Below are 17,654 nucleotides of genomic sequence, written 5' to 3'. Positions count from 1 at the left end.
TTAGAAAAATCTTGTAAGAGATATCAGCATGAAACTTTGTAGGTAGATAGATCTCAATAGGTATATGTGCAGTGGACAAGAACCGTAACTCTACCTTGACTAATTTTGGAGTAATTGCCCTTTGTTCATTTTTACACTTTGAACATTGTCTGGAACATAACTCGGAAACCATAAATAGTATCAACAAGAAACTGTGTAGGTAGATAGATCTAATTGGGTAGATGTGCTGTTTACAAGAACCGTAAATCTGCCTTGCTAAGTTTTCGAGTTATTGCCCTTTGTTTATTTTTACACTTTGATTTTTGTCCGGGACAAAACACACTCCAGAGCAATTGACGTAAGCAAAAATGAGCCATTGTAAAATGAACGCTACATACTTTAAAAAATGCTCCAGTAAATTGTTTTAGTCTACAGGATCTTCTTCACAGCAATATATGGCTCAAAGCTCTTACAGAAGGCTAATGATAGGAAAAGGCCTGCGTAAAATGGTCGATATTTGGACCGGCGATTAGTTCTTTAACTGTATAAAATCTAAGATATTAACGTAAAATGACCTTATATTCTAGTGCAAACCGTTAGTACAGCAATTGTTTTATTCCTTTACAGATTCAATTTTGTATAAGTTTGGAGGGTCGTCCTAACATAAGCCCTAACACAAGCAGTATATCCAGGAGTTTCTGGCATGGCATGGCTGTTTAAAGCGCAAGTGGTTTGAAATCAATAACCTTTACCACTCGGCCACAGAGGCCCCAAAAAACCTCATTTGAGTCCCTTTAACAGCTCTACATGCATGTGCTAAATTGAGCTTAAAATAGGTACGAGATAATCATTTGTGTATAAAGAATATACAAGAAACGAACATAATATTACTTTCTTTTATTCCACATTCACATATAAAATAATAAGTATATGTAACAAAATGCATAAATAAAACTTCTATTTATAGTTAGATATACATCGAGAATAAACTTGACCCTTAACCTGCTGAATTTGTGTAATGGAATTGCCTAAGATTTTAATTTGGAACAGTCCATTCAAAGTTTAAGGGATTTCAGTACCAAAATACAAAAATTGGACTACCAACAGTATAGAACCTGGATAGACTGCAGGGATGTGCAGGCTGACCTCGCTCTACACTGGTGGCACAGACTGTTCACTTCCGGTTCCAGCAGGTCAAAGGTTTGAAGTTGCACTAAGCTTTCAAAATGATAATATCATAATATCACAGTTAAGATATCATGTGTGAAACTTTGCCATACAACATTCTTATAAGTTACTGTCAGTAACTGAATACCTATGCAACTGAATAATTTAACATGAAATATTCAAAGATAAAACAACAAGAATGAAAAAATTATTTGAATTTACCAAGCACAAAAATATATATCAGATTCAGGAATGTTTTACTACATTAAACAGATTGGCTTTTATTATTACATTCATTTTATTCAAGTTAATGTGACAGACAAATATTACCTCGGTCTTTGGACAAAACTAAACAACTTTTGACGTCATGTTTGTAAATTTCTAGATTTGAATGAATCTGACTTTTTGTCTGCAGTTTCATTATTATTACAAGACAAGGTGTTATCACAACAACAATTCTGGTTATCCAAATTGTTGATGCTGTAACTATCCTTTATAATACAATAATGACAATGTCATAATTCAATGTCAAGGTCACCTATTTCACTGAAAGTTTATTTTTATTGTCCAGGTCACCTGTTTCATCTAAAAGTTAATTATTTACTGTCAAGGTCACCTATTTCACTGAAAGTTTATTTTTTGTCAAGGTCACCTGTTTCATTGAAAGTTAATTATTTACTGTCAAGGTCACATATTTCACTGAAAGTTTATTTTTTGTCAAGGTCACCTGTTTCATTGAAAGTTAATTATTGACTGTCAAGGTCATTACACTGCAAGTTAATCATCTGTAAATGTTAATGCCACCTATTTCACTGAAAGTTAATTCTTTACTGTCTAGATCATTTCACTTAAAGTAGTTCTCTTTTTTTTCAAGGTCACCTATTTCACTGAAAAATCACCCTTTCAAGGACAACTGCATTTACGTGTTCTTCACCAATGGTTCCAACCTAAATTATCAAAAGACATTTTTTGAACTGCTGATGATACCTATTTTATTAAAAGGTTATTTTTTCACTGTCAATGACACCTGTTTCACTGAATGGTTATTCCTTACTGTAAGGTCACCTATATTTAAAAGAATGGTCATCTATCACTTTTTCAAGGTCACAATTCTCAAAGGAAGGTCAACCATCACTTTCAAGGTCCCAATTCTCAAAGGAATGTCAACCATCACTGTCAAGGTCACCAATTTCATCTTCATCACCTCCCATTGCTCTCCAGAATGCTATGGCAACCTAATAAATGCAGAAGATTCATTAACATTCATACTTAATGCCAAATAAGAATTATGAATACAACTACAAATGATTGGGAAGTGGCGAGATAAGCAATTGTTTATTGTATATCTGTTTTTAACACATTTTTTGTCATAATATTATCTCGCAGTCAGTCCACTTTACATACAATCCAGGATGATATCCAAAAATTAGGTGCCCGTTTGTGCCTGAAATAATGCACGGAAGGGCACCTGAGGTCTTCCTCCACCAGTAAAGCTGGAACGTCGCGATATGACCTATACTGTGTCAATGTGACATAAAACCCAAAACAAACAAACAAAAAAAATATCCAAAAATTACCATTTACTTCACATGTGACTGACTACTTTGATTTCTCGATCAACGGTGCAAAACAAATGACCATAATACTTGATGTCTAAGATCAGATGTCAAGTATAAATTTAGCATTGCCTGGGAATCGAACCTGCAACCCCTAGAATTCAAATCTGATGCTCTCCCTATTGAGCTAAGCAGACAATCATGTCATATAAAGTCTGTTGACTTTAAGTACCACATAATAATCATAAAATTGTCAGAGTCCAACATTCCTTCATAAGTTGAGTACCTAATTATATTTTGCAACAAAAATTTGATATTGTATGAAACAGATATGTGCTGATTTTTATTTTGGTTTGGTTAGGTTTTAAATTGCGAGTCAAACAAACACTATAAAAAGGTGATATGGCAAATTTCCAGATTTTCTGGTGAAGGACTACCCCTGGTGCCCCTCTGTACATTATTCAAAGCAATAGTGTGCATCTGAATATAGCCACAGAATGATATTCTATAAATTAGCTGTATAGCTTCTTCTCATGAAATAATTTAAAAACTCACACAGGTTTTGAAACCGTAGCAGTGTAGGTCAAAGTGATTTGAATTCAACAATCTTGACCGCTCGGCCACTGAAGCACATGCTGATAATACGTCTCCTTAGTGCAAAAACAGGTTAACAGTATTAAACCATATAAGAAGTTAACCCGTTCCTGCACTAAGGTGACAAGTACTGACATTTGAAAGTTACAGATACTTTCTTCAGAAATTTGACAATGCAATTTTTTTAAGGAAAGGCAGGTTATTTGAGAAAATATATTTCACATCTGCTATTTACTATTTTCAAAAGGGCTTTATTTGTTTATTTAGCTATAAGTAACGATATACTTTAAATTTAATACTTACATTTTCTGCATATTTTTTTCTTTCTTGTAATGGAAGATTATTGGCCTTTTCTGCAAATATAAAATAATACAATTAAATTTCTAATTGTAATAAAATGTTCAATGTTAAGAAAACCAATTTGAGCCGCGTCACGACAAAACCAACATAATGGGTTTGCGACCAGCATGGATCCAGACAAGCCAGCGCATCCGCACAGTCTGATCAGGATCCATGTTGTTCGCTTACAAACTCGATTACAAGTAGAGAAACTGATAGCGAACAGCATGGATCCTGATCAGACTGCGCGGATGCGCAGGCTGGTCTGGATCCATGCTGGTCGCAAACGCACTATGTTGGTTTTGTCATGTCGCGGCTCAGTTGTTAGATGTGACAATCAATATACACATAATGCTGATGTTAATAATAAACTCGGGATTTCAGACCCTAATGAACATCAGCTTTTCATTTCTTTTCTAGAAAATTTAAGATGAAGCATATCCATGCCATCTAATCATTGACAGCTATGTTCACTCATCAGTCAGACCTTACTTTGAAAATTACCTAAAAATGATGAATGCTCCATTTTAGATATAAATAGCATGTTTAGGATAAAATTTCCTTATTATTTTTTTTTTTCAAAAAATTTATTGACAGATTATGTTTGGTATAATACTAAAATACCAGATCTATACTGTATATAATAGTAAAATGAAAACCCTTGAAAAAATAAGTGTCCAAGAATGTGTGAGCTGAGGTAGATAAGTATGTACTATCACCCTCAAATGAATGTGATATGTATGTACTATTACCCTCAAATGAATCTGATATTTATGTACTGTCACCCTCAAATCAAATTAAGCATTTTAATTTTCTTACAGGAGAAACTGTCACAGATCAGATTACCTTTCATATGTGCAAATTTTTCAAAAAGTTTCTCAAAAGATTCCCCTCCAGGGTCTTCACTGCCAAGTGCCTCAAATAACGCCATATCCTCTGATGGTAACAGCGAGTCTAAATTGTCAAAAGAAAAACACATAACAACATTGCGTTTCACTTCATATCTTATGTCTAATTGCATAATGATACAAGATGTTTTTGCAAAACACTATGACATCATTAAACATCCAAGAATAGTGGTATGCAGTAAAGTTTGGGTGAAATTTAATTAATTTGAAAATTTGACCTTGAAGGTCATAAAGGGTTCAAGGTCATATTTCATTGTGTTAAAATTAAGTTTGATATCTTGTATCCTTAAGATCAGCTAATTAGATTAGAAATCACATCATTTAGTTTATAACTTAGGGAGAAGTTGTTAATCACTGTTTAATTATCCAGAAAAACTGGTTAAAAGTGAACCAGTTATTCAGATAATTTTATGACCTAAAATGATTTAAAATGGGCATAAAAACTAAAACTATAAGCTGTAATTTGACCACCTGAAACTTTAACAGGTATTTGATTAAGTTAACTTAAACTGTCATTACCCTGGCAGGATGAAAAGGGGCTGAGGTAACAATGACTGGTGCAAATTTTAGACCTGCGCAAACTAATCAATCATTTTAGACTAAATTATTATTATTATTATTTAGACTAAATATTGACAAAATACAGTCAAATAAGCCATTTTTTTATTAAAAAAAACCCAACAAATAAAACAGTGATTATTCAAATGATCTATATCTTTACCTAATCTTTCCTCTTTAGACTGAGTCTTTGCTTTTTTCTTCGATTTTTCCTTTTTACTATTACCACATGCTCCTTCAGTATTTTCATCAGTTTTTTCATCAGTAACATCCATTTTATTATTATCACAGTTATTTTTAACTTTTTCTTCAGTCACATGACCATCACATGATATTGACTGGTTCTCAGAATTGTCTGTTTTTGAATTTTCAGAACACAGTCTATCATTTTGAATGGTTTCATTTTCAGAATCTTTGCTATTGTTACTGTCACATAGATTTTTGTCATTGTTGAATTGCTTTGCTTCATGCTCTTCCTTCATTAGTTGTCTCATGAATGGACTCGCCACATGCTGTTCGTCTGAAATGAAACATACCCTAATTTAACTCTACTACCTATTTAAAAAAATGGACTTGCCCTTATTTAAAATTTAAACAGTCCATTTTTATTATAAGGAGGTTTCAGTATCTAAAAAGCAAAAACTGGGCAGCATACAGACTGTATAGTCTTTCACTAGCTCTATCTAATATTATTATTATTGCTTTTTTTTTTTTTTAGGCAAACCAATTATTCATATCTGTGCTAGCCAGTGGTTTGCTTTTGTAAATAGGTTGTAAGTTTTTTTTCCTCGTCTTTTGTTTAACTATCATTTTTTATAACGATTTACACACCAATACTATTGTCCTTTATCTTTTAACTAAATGTCTTTTAATAGCAACAAAGATTAATTACGGAGTACTTTCTTATGAATATAATACATAATCATTAAAAAAAAAGCCTTTAATGTTGAAATAATTATAAAAAAAATTTAATTTCAATAAAAATTTGTAAACCCGACTGACATAAATTTGTCCAAAATTCTTGTAGAAACAAAAAACAGACATAAAAGTGTTTTATAAGTCTATGTATATTTCTTTTAAACAGCTGTTTTTGACAAAAACACACCATAATATACAAACTTATATAATTGCTCTATATACAGTATAACTAAAATATTTACAATACAAACTCAATACTCTCACCACTGTAGGTTCAAGCCAGTCATCGCTGAAAACTACATGTGAGAACCTTACCCAGCAAGCTTAAGGAATGTTGGTGGTTCTACTCAGGTGCCCATTTGTGCCTGAAAAAATGTATGTACAAATGGAACCAGAGGTCTGCCTCCATCAGTAAAGCTGGAAAATTGCCAATACCGTGTTGCTGTGATGACCCCCCCCCCAAAAAAAAAAGAAGAATATAATTCCGACAAACTAACTCCATAATAATAACTAAGTATGAAAATAAGTATTACCTTTGAGATTTAGATTTGGCCACGTGTGAGCATGTAGAGATTGCACAATCCTCTTAATACCTGTAGTCTCCAGGAAATCATCTGAAAATCAATCGATAAATGTCTCATAAAATATATATTGCAGGGGAGAACTGTTTCCTGATGTTGTAAGAACCCATGGTTCAACCCTTTTGCTACTTCTGTATTAATATTTTAATAATATACTGTTAAAAATGTGTACCAAAAGAGCAATAAAATATGTTTAAATCAACAAAAAAAAAATCTTAAAATATAATAATCTCCCAATATGTTAGCTAAATAAACCAAATTAAAGACATTCAGTTGTCACAAGTTATAGTGAACTTGGATATAGCTTACACTTCCCTAGACAGAAAACACTTGCTAGGTCCCAATTATGTACATATGAGCCGCGTCATGACAAAACCAACATAATGGGTTTGCGACCAGCATGGATCCAGACCAGCCTACGCATCAGTGCAGTCTGATCAGGATCCATGCTGTTCGCTATCAGTTTCTTTACTTGTTATAGGGTCTGTAAGCGAACAGCATGGATCCTGATCAGACTGCGCGGATGCTGGTCGCAAACCCATTATGTTGGTTTTGTCATGACACGGCTCATATCTACTTCTGGTCATTCTTTGCCACAATACTTGCATTAAATATAACATGCAACATTATTTTTTGGGGCATCTGTGGCCGAGTGGTTAAAGTCGTTGACAAACCACTTGCCCCCTCACCACTGTTGGTTCGAATCCTGACAGGGACTTTGTATTCTTTCATGTGAGGAAGCTATCCAGCTAGCTTACGGAACCATGGTGGTTCTACTCAGATACCTGTTCATGCCTGAAATAATGCACGGAAGGGCATCTGAGGTCTTTCTCCACCAGTTAAGCTGCAACGTCACCATATGACCTATACTGTGTCAGTGTGACTTAAAACCCAATCAAACAAACATTATTTTTTTAGCAATTTCCTATAAAGGGTTCTGTGTATATATAAAACATTTGTATTTTATATTTGTTAATGTGTAACATGTCTGTATATTGCTTATAATTTTATTAGATGTATTTATAGTAAATGTTAATGTCACAATTTATCTTTGTCCCCAAAGGTTGTTTATTATGATTTGATGTCACACCTGTTGGAAAAATGCTTTTGCAAAACATGTTTTACAAAATTTCACAATAAAGGGCATTTTTTTCCATTCCCAAATGGCTGATTTTTTAAAATAAAATCTGCAATTTTACCTTTACCTTACTGAATATCTAAAATAGCCAAAACCATTTATCATTTTCATGGAAAATTTTAAAATATGTATTGACTAATAGTGCAGACCATGATCAGAGAGCATGGATGTGCCAACTGATTTTGGCTTGCAGTGGATGCGTTGTGAAATTTAGTTGCCCCTGTAGCAGGCAAGGAGCTAAACAAGAGGGCCATGATGGCCCTGAGGTCGCTCACCTGTATATAGGCCCCCCCACCCCCGGGCCAATTTTTACCCAAGGGCTTTTATTTGTTTATTTGAACAGACTTGGTAGACACCCATAAGAGGATGTTTCATGCTAAACATTTAAGTTCTAGCTCATTGGGTTTTTTAAAAGAAGATTTTTAAAGTTTTTACTATACACATATAGTTAAAAACAATGACACCCTGGGGCAGGGCCAGTTTTGACCCCCGGGCTTTTATTTGAACAATCTTTGTAGATATTTACTTAAAGATGTTTCATGCTTAATATCTAAACTCTAGCTATTTGGGTTTTTTCATAGAAGATTTTTAAGTTTTTGCTATACACATATAAGGAAAATCAATGACACCCCCCCCCCCCGGGCGGGGCCAGTTTTGACCCCAGGGCTTTTTTTTGAACATACTTGGTAGACACCCATTAGAACATGTTTCATGCTAAATATCTTAGCTCTAGCTCTTTAAGTTCTTTAAAAGAAGATTTTTTAAGTTTTTACTATATGCATATAGGGAAAATCAATGACCCCCTGGGGCGGGGTCAATTTTGACCCCAGGGCTTTTATTTGAACAAACTTGGTAGACATCCATTTGAAGATGTTTCATGCTAAATATCTTAGCTCTAGCTCTTTGGGTTCTTTAAAAGAAGATTTTTAAAGTTTTTACTACATGTATATGCATATAGGGAAAATCTATGACCCCCTGGGGCGGGGTCAATTTTGACCCCAGGGCTTTTATTTGAACAAACTTGGTAGACATTCACTAGAAGATGTTTCATGCCAAATATCTAAGCTCTAGCTCTTATGGTTCTTTAAAAGAAGATTTTTTTAAGTTTTTACTATATGCATATAGGGAAAATCTATGACCCTGCAGGGGTGGGGCCAATTTTGACCACAGGGCTTTAATTTTGAACAAACTTGGTAGACACTCACTAGAAGATGTTTCATGCTTAATATCTTAGCTCTAGCTCTTTGGGTTCTTTAAAAGAAGATTTTTTAAGTTTTTACTATATGCATATAGGGAAAATCAATGACCCCCTGGGGCGGTGCCAATTTTGACCCCAGGGCTTTTATTTGAACAAACTTGGTAGACATTCACTAGAAGATGTTTCATGCTTAATATCTAAGCTCTAGCTCTTACGGTTCTTTAAAAGAAGATTTTTTAAGTTTTTACTATATGCATATAGGGAAAATCAATGACCCCCCTGGGCGGGGCCAATTTTGACCCCAGGGCTTTTATTTGAACAAACTTGGTAGACACTCACTAGAAGATGTTTCATGCCAAATATCTAAGCTCTAGCTCTTTGGGTTCTTTAAAAGAAGATTTTTTAAGGTTTTACTATATGCATATAGGGAAAATCAATAACCCCCTGGGGCGGGGCCAATTTTGACCTCAGGGCTTTTATTTGAACAAACTTGGTAGACACTCACTAGAAGATGTTTCATGCCAAATATCTAAGCTCTAGCTCTTAGGGTTGTTTAAAAGAAGATATTTAAAGATTTTTCTTTCGGTTGCCATGGCAACCAGAGTTCTGCATGGAATTAAATTCTTTGAACAATTTTTAAAGGTGACCACCAAAGGAACATTCCTGTGACGTTTGGATGAAATTGGCTCAGTGGTTTATGAGGAGATGTCATTTAAAGCAAAAGTTTACGGACGGACGACGGACGGACGGACGCCGGATGAAAAGCGATCACAAAAGCTCACCCTGTCACTTTGTGACAGGTGAGCTAAAAATTGAACGACAACTTTAAAAGTTACATTAGTAGACATATATGCATAGTTTCAACTTTTCTATAAGAGAGATATATAGAGATACGTAAACATATACTGCATTTACCTTCAGTTTCACTGTCACTCTCAGTTTCAGGATTCAACTCAACCAGTTCAAACCCATTATCTATACACCATGTCTGTACTTCAAGTCGACCAACAGCTGACAAAATAATTATTATAACCATTTCATTATTTCATATATACTTATTCTATATACAATTGACTGAAATCTTTCATTGCTTTAGTTATTACAGAAAAAAACTAATTTTAATAATTCAAACAAGAAATGAAGCTGAACGGAAACAGACAACAAATCAACCAAACGTAACACAAGTGAGCCCAACTGCATAAGGAATTTTCTCAAATCCAAGTATTTAAAAAAACACTATAATAAATTAAATAAAATTTGATTTTTCCGCAACAACAGGTTGAGCAAGTGACCTGAAATATTGCATAAAGGTTATTGTTCTTAATCTTTATCAAATGGTACAAATATTTCAAAAGTCCAAAAAAAATCCAATCTCAGTGGAGTCCCTTTAAGTTTTGGGATTTTTGTTTTGTTTTTTTTGTTATCTCTAATTTGGTATTTGACTGTTATGACAAATCACATACATCATAATAAAATTATGATCATAACAACAATAATAATCCAATTATCTTATAAGATGGTCAAGTTTTACAGATCTGATAAACCATTCTTTCGAAGACAACATAGACACAAAGGTAACACTAAATATTTACCAGAATCATCCAAGCATCTGTCACATACTAACATCTTAATCTCTGGATCTATCTCCTTTAGATAAGCATTCCATAGTTTTACTGATTCAAAACTTTCTTTCTGCAACAAAAAAATATCTAAGTTAGTAATATATAAGTTAAACTTGAGATTGAAATTAAAACTGTATTGTTCATCTATGATGTTATTTATGTTACTACAGAACAACAGATATCACAGAACTATTTTAATAATGCATATATGTACACATATATATAAAGAAACAGGTCTATTGTGACTACTGTCATTAAGTATCCTGCTCACTTAACAGCACCTCTTAGGAATAACACTGAATGGCCTTCTATTTTCTAACTGTAAATAATAACCCAGGAATCTCATTTAATAAGGGACCCTTTTTCATTATTGGTTATTTCTGGGTTACACAACATGATTCAACAAAACTATCTAAATTTGATACTTTTATCTCCTTCAAGTTTGTTTACCTTTTCAGCATTGAAGAAGACCACAAAAGCATGTACTGACTCTGCAAACTGCTTATCTCCTATGGTCCTCTTCTTTGTCATACATAGTCGTACATCAGCTGTATAATATTTAGTATTAATACTCCAGTCATAACTTAATATATCCTCGATCACCTTCTTCCCTTCTGGTAAACACTCAACCTCTAGGATTTCTGAAAATAAAACATCTTGATGTAACAGAAATTTAGGAGAAAATATGTCAAGTGTCATGTTTGTCTTGTTGTTAAAAGCTCATTGGCATACCAACACAATTTAGGACATTTTAAGCTAAAACATGAAACAAGGTTGTGCCTAACAAACTTGAAGCAACACCTTTACCTGGAGGCTGGAGCTAAGGATTGCATTGACTTATTTAAACATTACTCGCCTCTTACCATCATGAAGGAATAAACAGTGGCTGCAGTTATGATGCCCCAATACTTAAAGGCAAAAATGGCCCCAATACTTAAAGGCAACCCCTCACCCAAAAGTGGTGAATTTAAACTAATTATGAAGTGTCAGTAGGTCTATTTACCCCAAGACTGCCCCATGACACCCTTAGACTACCCAGACACCCCAAGACTAATCCAAGACACCCTAAGACTACGCCAAGACACCACAAGACCACACCAAGACACTTTTACTGACATGTAAATACGGTGTTTACGGGAGGTAACTATGCGATTTCACATGTACATTGAATTATCTCCCTTCATTTATTTCCCTGTATTTTTTTGTAAGATTATAAATAGATTCTTTTTTGTGCAAAATAGTTTACAACAATGAAATAATGTCAAGGTTGCAGTGTTTTGGTGTAGTGCAAGTTTAATTCTGCAGCAATGTCATTTTATGAACAACAAATTTTTGATACCTGATTATTAAATTGGTCATATTTTGACAATTCTGTTATAATTTTTTATTTCATCTGCCCCACATTTCGTTAGATTAACATAGTCTTAATATTTCAGTAAAATTGATTTTAATCAAAATAGTTTTTTTCTTTAAAGAGCATACAGTATATTTTAAATATTTTAGTGACGAAAAAAAGCCCGTATACATAACAAGAGCTGTCAGTAGGACAGCAACGCTCGACTATTCTTAGTGCTTGATAGTAAAAACTAGAAATGTGTCATCATGCCACGGATGCCCCCGCATGCAGCCAAAATTTCAGATGTTATAATATTTAGTTCCAAATTTGTTTGCACAAATAATTTTTTTCATTTTAAGTTCAAAGCCCTTAAAACTTTTCAATGTTAACACAAACCATTTTCATACAATGTTCAAGGCACTGAAATTATTCAGTCTAAACCTTTTGAAAATAGCATATTTCATATTTGTAGCCAAAATAATGGCTACATACATTTCAGTGCTGAAACTGAAAGTTCAAAATTTTTACAACATTCAAGAAAGATAAGTTTGTCCAAATCATTGAACCACAACCAAATTCAAACTTAAACTGCTTATTCCTAAGATGTATCTATATTATTCTCAAAGTGAAAGGGACATAACTCTGCCAAAAAGTCATCGAACCATGACCAAATTCCAACTTGACCTGCCCATTCCTTTGACATATCCATATTTGAGTTGAATATGTAACACTGTTGGGTAGATAATGAACAGAAACTGTAAATTTCATATTATTTTCAAAGTGAAAGGGGCATTACTCTGCCAAAAATCATTGAACCATGACCAAATTCCAACTTGACCTGGGCATTCCAAAAACATATCCATATGTCAAATTTGAGTTGAATGTGTTGTACCATTGGGGAGATAATAAACAGAAACTGAAAATTTCATATTATTTTCAAAGTGAAAGGGGCATAACTCTGCCAAAAATCATTGAACCATGACCAAATTCCAACTTGACCTGGGCATTCCAAAAACATATCCATCTGTCAAATTTGAGTTGAATGTGTTGTACCATTGGGGAGATAATAAACAGAAACTGAAAATTTCATATTATTTTCAAAGTGAAAGGGGCATAACTCTGCCAAAAATCATTGAACCATAACCAACTTTGAACTTGACCTGCGCATTCCTGTGACGTATCCATATGTCAAGTTTGAGTTAAAAGTGTTGTACCATTGGGGAGATAATGACCGGAAACTGAAAATTTCATATTACTTCCAAAGTGAAAGGGCATAACTCTGCCAAAAATCATTGAACCATAACCAAATTCGAACTTGACCTGTATTTTCTCACGACATATCCATATGTCAAATTTGAGTTGAATGTGTTGTACTGTTGGGGAGATAATGAACGGAAACTGAAAATTTCATATTATTTTCAAAGTAAAAGGGGCATAACTCTGCCAAAATCATCATCGAACCATGACCAAATTCGAACTTGACCTGTATTTTCTCATGACATATCCATATGTCAAGTTTGAGTTGAATGTGTTGTACCATTGGGGAGATAATGAACGGAAACTGAAAATTTCATATTATTTTAAAGTAAAAGGGGCATAACTCTGCCAAAAATCATCAAACCATGACCAAATTCGAACTTGACCTGTATTTTCTCACGACATATCCATATGTCAAATTTGAGTTGAATGTGTGCAACCGTTACTAAGATAATGAACGGAAACTGATGATGACGGAATGACAGAATGACGGAATGACGGAAGGACGGAAGGACGGAATGACGGAAGGACGGAAGGACAGAACAGGGTAACACTATATGCCCCGGCCATTACATGGCGGGGGCATAAAAATGCTTGATACAGTTACCTCCTCCTGTTTACAGGTTGGGGTCATGATGGTGAACAAGTGTGCAAAGTTTCAAAGCCATATGTCAATGGACTTTGAAAATATTTGAACTATTACAAAAACTTTAACGTAAATTCTAAGTCAAAAAAGGGGTATAATTCTGTCAAAATGCTTGATAGAGTTACCTTCTCCTGTTTCACAGGTTGGGGTTATGATGGTGAACAAGTGTGCAAAGTTTCAAAGCCATATGTCAATGGACTTTGAAAATATTTGAACTATTACAAAAACTTTAACGTAAATTCTAAGTCGAAAAAGGGGCATAATTCTGTCAAAATGCTTGACAGAGTTACCTCCTCCTGTTTTCAGGTTGGGGTCATGATGGTGAACAAGTGTGCAAAGTTTCAAAACCATATGTCTATGGACTTTGAAAATATTTGAACTATTACAAAAACTTTAACGTAAATTCTAAGTCGAAAAAGGGGCATAATTCTGTCAAAATGCTTGATAGAGTTACCTCCTCCTGTCTACAGGTTGATGTCATGATGGTGAACAAGTGTGCAAAGTTTCAAAGCCATATGTCTATGGACTTTGAAAATATTTGAACTATTACAAAAACTTTAACGTAAATTCTAAGTCAAAAAAGGGGCATAATTCTGTCAAAATGCTTGATAGAGTTACATCCTCCTGTCTACAGGTTGGGGTCATGATGGTGAACAAGTGTGCAAAGTTTCAAAGCCATATGTCAATAGACTTTGAAAATATTTGAACTATTACAAAAACTTTAACGTAAATTCTAAGTCAAAAAAGGAGCATAATTCTGTCAAAATGCTTGATAGAGTTACCTCCTCCTGTCTACAGGTTGGGGTTATGATGTTGAACAAGTGTGCAAAGTTTCAAAGCCATATGTCAATGGACTTTGAAAATATTTGAACTATTACAAAAACTTAAACGTAAATTCTAAGTCGAAAAAGGGGCATAATTCTGTCAAAATGCTTGATAGAGTTACCTCCTCCTGTCTACAGGTTGGGGTCATGATGGTGAACAAGTGTGCAAAGTTTCAAAGCCATATGTCAATAGACTTTGAAAATATTTGAACTATTACAAAAACTTTAACGTAAATTCTAAGTAAAAAAAGGGGCATAATTCTGTCAAAATGCTTGATAGAGTTACCTCCTCCTGTCTACAGGTTGGGGTTATGATGTTGAACAAGTGTGCAAAGTTTCAAAGCTATATGTCAATGGACTTTGAAAATATTTGAACTATTACAAAAACTTTAACATAAGTGGTTACGCCGACGCCGACGCTCGGGTGACTGCAATAGCTCTACTTATTCTTATCGAATAGTCGAGCTAAAAATTATAACAATATTTGATGTATTGAACAGTAATTACAAGATGACAGTTAAATAATCAGCTGTCTTATATATTAGCGAGCTCGACGAGCTGGCCCGAAGGGCCTGCTCGCAAAGCGAGCTCTACGGTAACGCGAGTACCTGCTAAGTGATGGTTTTGAAAACTTTCGTCTAAAGTACCGAATTGGACACATCGCAACCTTTCGAATTTAAAGATAACGATAAACACTGAGGAATTCTGACTGAAAACGGATATGTAGACTGGCCACCCGCGTACGCCTATGGGAACCATAATTGGACAAGGAACCAGAATAACAGAAGCTGTGTATAAAAAATGAAAATCGAGGCCATTTTGTTTGAAAAATCTGATAAATAAAAACAATTTTTTGTCGATTTTTGTGGTGAAAACTATCTAGAATGAAAGAAAATGGTCTAACTAAGAAAATGAAACCGAACACCAATATCTTTTATTCAGTCGTTAACGCTGTACAGACGTTTAAAGTATTGTTTACGTGACGTCACAATGTAGCGCCAAACAGCACGTGAAAACAAACAATCAGGTACGCTTTATTAATGTCGCAAACGTTTTAAGTTTTACATTTATTTCTCTTTAAATAATCTTTATTTCGCTTAAAAATTATAGAGTGAAATTAAATAAACACAGTTTTATCAACGTTTTCAAAACGTGTTATTCATTTCACGACAGGGGCGGAGCCATATTTAACACAGTACGTGTGACATCACAGGCACTCGTCACTGCATTTGAAATAAAAATGAGCGATTATTTCATACTATTTCACGTAAAAAGTACATCGAGCTCGCTTTGAGGCTTTGCCTTTTTCATATTAAAACTTTCCCAATTTACACAATATACAAGTTTCTTGGGGAAGTCCTGGGACTAAAAATGTGTATATTTCTGTCCCAGATTAGTCTTTGGGTATCTTGGGTAAATAGACCGACCCATGAAGTGTTTAAAAGTGACTCACCAACTTTTTATACTTTGGTTGGAAATGTCAAAAATTAATTTACATTATCATGGAGCTAAATATACATATCTGTAACATTAGAGTGTATATCAAAATCCCCTTGATCATAATCCCCTTGGTTGAAAAATGACATAGTGATCGAAATCCCCTCAACAGAAATGACCGGGTGTTCATAATCCCCTTGATGGATAGTCAAAATCCCCTTGGCAAAAATGATGGGGTGGTCAAAATCCCCTCAACTTGTGAAAAACAACCCCCTTTACTCAATATACAGAAGCTTACGAGAACCTTTGTTACTTGTAATGAATTCCATTTTGGGTATTCATGTCTATTGCAGAGAGCCATCATATTATATACCCAACAAAATAACAGTTTGCAGTTAAGTAAAACAAAGATGAAGTAATTTTAGATAGCAAACTGCAATTAATAGCCTCATTTTAAGTTATTATCTGGAAAGATCTAAAGCTAGTGTGCAACAAATTTGCCTTTAAAGGTGTTTATCATTGCAAAGATTAATTGATTGTTTGTTACATATAACTATAATTGCAATGATTAATTATAATCAACTATCATTTATTTGTTTGTATTTTACAATTTTCTCAGCAATAATAACATCAATAAAGGGTGTCATTATTAACTGGCTGTGACAAACATACACCTTTTAATTGTTTGTATGCTTTTCTCTTTTTTTCAGCAATTCTTGAAGCAGTTGGTTCTTAAATTCATTGAACTAAAAAGAAAAATAAGAAAAGAAATTATTTGAGGGGATTTTGACTACCCACTGAGGGGATTATGACCACCCCTTTATTTTTGCCAAGGGGATTATGATAACCCTGTCATTTCTGTTGAGGGGATTTCGATCACTATGTCGTTTATCAACCAAGGGGATTTTGAGCGTCTCCCGTAACATTATGGATATGAAACTCCTAGGTGTGAACTTGCTTGGACCTGAAATAACCTTAGTTTGACTAATATTTGTCAAATTTATCTTTAACAAAACAAATTATGGTTAAAATTATGACAAATTTTCCTCGCTATGATAAATAATTCGAAAGATTATGAAACAAATAAAATATCATTTCTTTTGATAACATATATTAATGTGAGGTCAACCTTTAAGAAGGTTTCCAACAGAATATTCAGAACATGAAGTAAATAAAATGCAAGGGGTGGCCATTTTTTTAACCGGAAGTGCATAAAACGTCATCAAATTATGAGTACCATTCCGGATTGTTTCGGATATTTTCGTAATGAATAAGCCCGAGAATATCCGAAAGCTGTTTACTGTTGCTGAGGAACCTAAATGGCTGCAGATTAGTGATGACAAGTTGACACACTGATTTATGCACGTGAATGAATTGATTTAAATTGAGAAAAATGATGACGGATATAGAACATCGACCTGAGGATGTTGGGCAAATATTGATAAAGGCAAGACATTTATTGACATTTAAAAACAACATTTATGTCAGTCATAAATTCTTGTCAGTGACAGTGCACTGGCCATATGCTTTCAATTCCTTGGAAGATTTGTTTTGTCATGTTATTAAGTTTTATACATTTGCACTTTATAATCACTC

General features: G+C 34.0%; 1 protein-coding gene across 3 annotated transcripts; it reads right to left on the bottom strand.

Annotated features, from left to right (window-relative positions):
• Positions 1 to 861: 861 nt before the first annotated feature.
• LOC132758953 (alpha- and gamma-adaptin-binding protein p34-like) lies at positions 862 to 17,329 on the bottom strand. 3 transcript variants are annotated; one of them, XR_009629647.1, is made up of 10 exons: positions 17,188 to 17,329; positions 11,009 to 11,199; positions 10,529 to 10,628; positions 9,852 to 9,947; positions 6,553 to 6,633; positions 5,265 to 5,621; positions 4,482 to 4,589; positions 3,600 to 3,649; positions 1,799 to 2,381; positions 862 to 1,722 (listed from the first exon to the last, which is right to left on the bottom strand). XR_009629647.1 is itself a non-coding variant. In XM_060750660.1 (9 exons), exons 1-9 carry the CDS (start codon positions 17,279 to 17,281, stop codon positions 2,310 to 2,312), a joined length of 1,149 nt encoding a protein of 382 aa, XP_060606643.1. In that variant the 5' UTR covers positions 17,282 to 17,329; the 3' UTR covers positions 862 to 2,309. The 3 variants fall into 3 exon arrangements, 1 of the variants encoding a protein (XP_060606643.1); XR_009629648.1 differs by having other exon boundaries at positions 862 to 1,684; XM_060750660.1 differs by having other exon boundaries at positions 862 to 2,381.
• Positions 17,330 to 17,654: the final 325 nt, after the last annotated feature.

This window comes from Ruditapes philippinarum, unplaced genomic scaffold (assembly GCF_026571515.1).
Source record: "Ruditapes philippinarum isolate M1 unplaced genomic scaffold, ASM2657151v2 ctg3922_1_1_1_1, whole genome shotgun sequence".
NCBI lineage: Eukaryota > Metazoa > Mollusca > Bivalvia > Venerida > Veneridae > Ruditapes > Ruditapes philippinarum.
The sequence above is the reverse complement of the archived record's forward strand: the minus strand, read 5'-3'. Positions and strand labels throughout refer to the sequence as shown.

Bases quoted from the DNA above. Each gene is read 5' to 3' on its own strand.
- LOC132758953 (XM_060750660.1), bottom strand. From the start codon at position 17,281: ATGACGTTTTATGCACTTCCGGTTAAAAAAATGGCCACCCCTTGCATT. The intron at 6,634-9,851 runs GTAAATGCAGTA...ATTGATTTTCAG, and splicing joins GAGTGACAGTGAAACTGAAG to ATGATTTCCTGGAGACTACA. The intron at 2,382-3,599 runs GTAAGTATTAAA...TGCATTTATTAG, and splicing joins GAAAAAAATATGCAGAAAAT to GTTGCCATAGCATTCTGGAG.